Here is a 5,061-nt window from a genome sequence, read left to right on the forward strand (position 1 = left end):
CCAAGTCCACATAATGAATGATTTTTATGTCATTTTGGCATTGGAAGCAATCTCTCCACCAGTTGTACTAGTACTGCCTTTGTGAGTACTGCTGTTCTGGTATTGCCTCTGCTGGGCTTTCACTGACCGGAGAAAAATGCCCAGATTAAACAGTTCTGAAGGTGTTGGGGGGTTTTGGTGGTTTGTTTGGTTTGGGGCTTTTGTTTGTTTGGTTTGGTTTGTTGTTGGGTTTTTATTTATTTATTTGAGTAAGCCAAAATCCTCTACTGGGCAGAGAATCATACATACACAACCTTATAATCATTTCTTCCCAGTATACTGTACTGATGAAGCCGGTAACCTCTGATGAAAGCTCCTGCACTATAAAAGCAATTGTATTACCTGATACACTGAATGGTACAAAGTGCTTCTGTTATATTCGGCTCTGGGCACTGATGTCACCTTTTTCTTGCCCATGAGTACTTTGGTGTGCCACGCTTGTGGCTCTTAGGTACTTAGAGATCCCTCTTTCAGTGCCTTGCAGTCTTTGATGTATTTATTATCTTCACAACCATCCTCTGAAGGAGGAAAACAAGATTTTCCTTGTTTTGCAAAGAATTAGCAGAGTTGCAAAGAAAAGGAGACTGTGTTATTGGCTCAGGTCTGTGGTAACAGCAGCAGCAATAAATTTATCCGAGATGGGTTCTTTCAGCTGCCTTCACTAGACAGTGAATCTGGGCAGTAGCCCAGACTGCAGTGCACATTTCACTGCTGTTAACGGAAGACGTAACAGGGTCCCTCCAAAAAAGGCTTTTTACTACGTAAGAGGTCTCCATCCATCAGTCAGTCATCAAAATAAACAGAATATGGCTTGGTGGGTTTTTTTAAGTGCTAACAAGTGCAAAGCCTTGTTAGGAATCCAGATGTTGGTCAGATATTAGAATGTATTTTGTTTTGAAAAGTATCCTTTCTGCATAGGAATGCTCTGCATTTTTGCCACTTGTATGTTCAGGTGGTTTTCCTGGCTCTGTATCAGCAAAAAAGTTCTCCTTGCCTGGAGCCCTGCTGTCCTGTGGCCCAGCACCAGAGCTGTACAAATAGCTGAACAGGCAGAGTGTCCTCCGGGCTGGGCTGAACCACCACAGGAAGAACCAAACTCAAGCACAAAATTCCTGATTTTTGGGCTGCTAGGGAAGAGCCAGGATTAAAGTTGTGGTCCTGACTGCTGTGCATGGTGAGAAAGGCACTGAATCCAAGGCTGGCACTGAGGCATAGGCACTAAACGTCTGCATAGTTGTTCCCAAAGTGCAGCAGTATAATGAAGAGGAAGACTTGTATCATGCTTGCAGTGGCAGCACACATGCTGTGTGGCCGAACACCATCTGTACACTCAAGCCAAGAGTGCAATGGATGCAGCACCAAAAAACACAAACAGAGCAGGGCACAGGTAAGAGCTGCCCACTGTGCCACTGGCTCCAAGGCCAGAACAAGCCCGTGGGAGTCTCGGGCCAGATGCCAAGATTTGGTTCCACTCCCAGAAAAGTCAACGAAACCCATTTAGAGTGGAATGATTTCATCCTGTACTGTGTGCTGAGTGACTTGCCAACACTGCTATTAATAGCATGGCTTTATCCCAGGTACAAGCTAATGGAGCGCAGAGCTACAGCACTTTGGTGTAGCTGATTAGTGGAGCTCTGGACTAAAAGATCCTGAGTCTGTCATATGTGGGCAGGATCTTGCTTGGCATCACAGTCTGACTACCTCTAGGAACTACCTAAACATGTTAAATCCCTTCCCATGGTGCCCTTCTCAACACCAGCTAATTCCCAACCCACACTGAAAGCAGAAAAGCCCTGTCTAAAATAAAGTGGCAGCTACAGTTTGGTGACCTTGTCAAGGACTTGAGGACCTGAGTTGTCACTAGTGTATTTCATGTGAAAGTATTAAGACAGGATGGTGCTGAAAAATGACACAAGCTAGAAAAAAGGGCAGGAGGCACTGTGTGTCAGGAATGTTAAACATCATGCAGTGTGCAGTTCTGACTCTGCAGGATTTCTTTTCCCTGTCTCCTTCCCTTAAAATAGTTTTTCTTAAACCACCAAACTTTGCCTTTCTTTTCCACTTCACAGACCAGCAGAGCAAATACAGAAATCACCTCCAGAGATGTCCTGCAGCTATTTTTGCTTCTTCAGTCTGTGTCTTTTCCTTCCAACCCAAAGGTAAGTGGAGTGTTTGTTTTGTTTTCCAGGGAATGTCTGAATTATGCTGCATATAAATAATGTGGGTCAAAAGGAAACTATGCTTCCAATTATCGAGCCCACCCAAAGAAAGCTGGGGGCAGTAAGGGATGTGGGACAGAAGAGAGTAACCTGCATAGGTCCCCAAAGCACAGTATGTCCATGAGCAGGGCCACACCTTATCCCCCGTCCTGGAACAGAATGGTTTGCAGTTGTTGCTGGAAATGCCCCCCCACAAGGCTCCCAACTTGTGCCTTCACCAGCCCTGCAACTACAAGTCCTAAATTCCTTGAATGGTTGATGTTTCTGCTGTCCACAAAGTGGTTTGTTTCTCCTGTAAGGTCCTTCTTGGTATAAAACATGCAGCAAAGCTCCGAGGAGTAATAACCCATCTTTAAGGGGAACAGAATGAGGGCAAAGATGAGAGCTCTGAGTAACTCCATTGCCGTGTTTCTTGCTGCGCAGAGCAGCAGTGCCAAGGCCCTGGGGGGTGGCAGCAGCACTGCCTTCCTCCTGCGGCCCTTCACAAAGCAAGGATTCCCTCATTGGCGTTTTCACCAAGGGAAAATGCACAGGGACACTGCACCATAAACCATGCGTTCTACAGCCCACACCCTGTCTCTCCAGCTGTCTGTATGATCATACAGATCTGTCAGCCTCCAAACATCAGGAACTGGCTTTGTTGTCCATCCACAGAACATTAATTCTGATGCTGTAAAACAGAGTCGGACCCTTAAAGCTTTGTTGGTGTCTGCGAAGTGCTCAGTACTCCACCTTCACCCTTCCAGTGTACTCGGAGGTTTTACTCCTGACATCTGAGAACAAAAGCTCCTTTAAAGGACTAGTGATGAGGGAGGAGGAGCTGTTGGTCAGTGAGATCTGTCTCTGGTTTTCCTAAGCAGGAGGAAAAAAAATTCATGTTCCTTACATAGACTGTACAAGAAGGAGTGGGAAGGGTGAGATGGTGGCTTATCATTAAGACTTGTGATATATAGATCTTGTTTGATTTGTCTTCGGCATTTTAAGAATGTCCTTAAGCTTCTGTGTGTGCAAACCTGGGGTTATCATCTGAGGTAACTTGCCATTTTTCCATCTCTTCAAGGTGCCAGTTATTCAGCCAAGACAAGCAATGTGAGCATGTGCTCATGATTTCAATCATCCACTTATTCTTAACAAGCTTGTTATGCAGCTTGTTTGGGCATAAGCTGGGAGCACAGCTGCACACCAGCTGTGCCCAGCACGCCCGACCACACGTAACAGTACCAACCTGTGTCCCCAGGAGCTGCTCCATGGGCCTCGCACCCGACCTGCGCGGCGGCACCGCGTCCCTCCCGGGATTCGAGAACCTCACCGTGGGGTACAACAAATACCTCAGGCCCTACTTTGGTGGTATGTTGGCTCCACGTGTTTGTCCATCTGAAGGGCAGTCTGTAAGGCCAGTGTGGAGGGCAGAGCATGCTTCCAGCCTTCTTCAGGATGCCCCAGCTTAAAAAAGTTGTGGGCCTTTTAAATTAGCTAGTAGCCAAGACTGCCCTCCTTTCTGTGTGTCCACCATTGGCGTCAGTGGGTGGTGCATGCGTGTGTGGGGCTCATGAGAACACATCCATCTGTGAGGTTAAGAACAAGGAATTTATAAACTTCAATACTTCTATGAAAGACCTGGCAGAGTAACTGAATTCTGCTCTACCTGTACCTGGTTTTGTTCAGAGGCTCACCCGTGTAATTTTCTGCTTTAGCTTTGTTCACGTGTATGTCTTTAGCAGCTTGCAGCTAGAGAGGCATAAAGTCATTTGCCTTGCCAGAGATACTGACTTGTGACATATGCTTTCACTTCACACTGGGACAGAAAGTAAACCTTCTTTAAACCCTCTTGAAGCTCTAGGGAGTAGGGAGCACCTGAAGGACAGTCAGGAATCCACCTAAGGCTATTGTCCAATTTGGGGAGCAGGCCTCCCACCTTCCAGGTGAGTGCTGTCACCTCTCAGAGGAAAGGGGTTTTCAGAATGACAGTCAGCACCAGAAAAATATGATGAAAGTTTTAAAAAAGAGCTTTTTTTAATTTTCATTTGTATTAATTTTGCTTTTCTGCCAGAACCCATTAATGAAACTATGCTCAACAGAAAACTTCCCCATTAGCTTTCACCAGGACTCAGATGTTTCGCTCTGTAGCTCCTGCAGGCTGACCTTCTGCTGCTGGCAGCTTTCAGCTTCTTCCTTTTTCTGACCACAGTGATAAATTTCTGGGACAATACAGAATTTACCAGCTTGTTAGGTCTAGAATGTCTGATCTCATGCAGAAAATTAAAAACTACTCTAGATCCTGTCACATCAGTGAACAGATGCTTCTGAATTATGTAAAGGAGAGGAACTGCATCTGCACCAGCCTATGCCTTCCAGAGCCATAAACGTTAAATAAGACTCAGGTTTGATCTCCTCCAGAGGCCCTGAGTCTTCACAATCTACCTTCTGGCCATTAATATGAGTGTCTGAGTATCTAAAAACAAGATGGAAGATGTGAGTGACAGCTACTTTAAAAAATTGCAAGTGAAATACATTTTGCATTTTGGAACAGTTTAAAACAAACAAAAACCCCACAACTGTCTGGAGGGAGATTCAAAAATCGTGTCCCATAGATTTTTCCTAAACGTGATCGAAGGCGTTTCGGCAAGTCACGCAAGGCAAGGCATTACTGTGTGGCCGCACAGACGCCCGCTGGGAGCCCCAAGCTGCTGCCGGGGCTCAGACCAGGCGCTCCACCGAAGGGCAGGGCTGTCGCTGCTCTGCGGCGATGCCTCCTGCGGAGCCGGCTGTGCCCCCACGGCAAGGGCCGCCGGACTCCTCCCAT

At 46.4% G+C, this 5,061-nt stretch overlaps 1 protein-coding gene across 1 annotated transcript in view; it reads left to right on the top strand.

Annotated features, from left to right (window-relative positions):
* Positions 1–2,142: 2,142 nt before the first annotated feature.
* Positions 2,143–5,061, top strand: part of GABRP (gamma-aminobutyric acid (GABA) A receptor, pi) — a 12,739-nt gene continuing 9,820 nt past the window's right edge. Inside the window, exons 1-2 of the mRNA XM_008938284.1 lie at positions 2,143–2,198; positions 3,496–3,605. Of these exons, the coding sequence (XP_008936532.1) occupies positions 2,143–2,198; positions 3,496–3,605 (166 nt within the window). The remainder of the gene's footprint in view (positions 2,199–3,495; positions 3,606–5,061) is intronic.

Source organism: Merops nubicus, unplaced genomic scaffold (genome assembly GCF_000691845.1).
Source record: "Merops nubicus isolate BGI_N331 unplaced genomic scaffold, ASM69184v1 scaffold27240, whole genome shotgun sequence".
In the NCBI taxonomy this organism is placed as follows: Eukaryota; Metazoa; Chordata; class Aves; order Coraciiformes; family Meropidae; genus Merops; species Merops nubicus.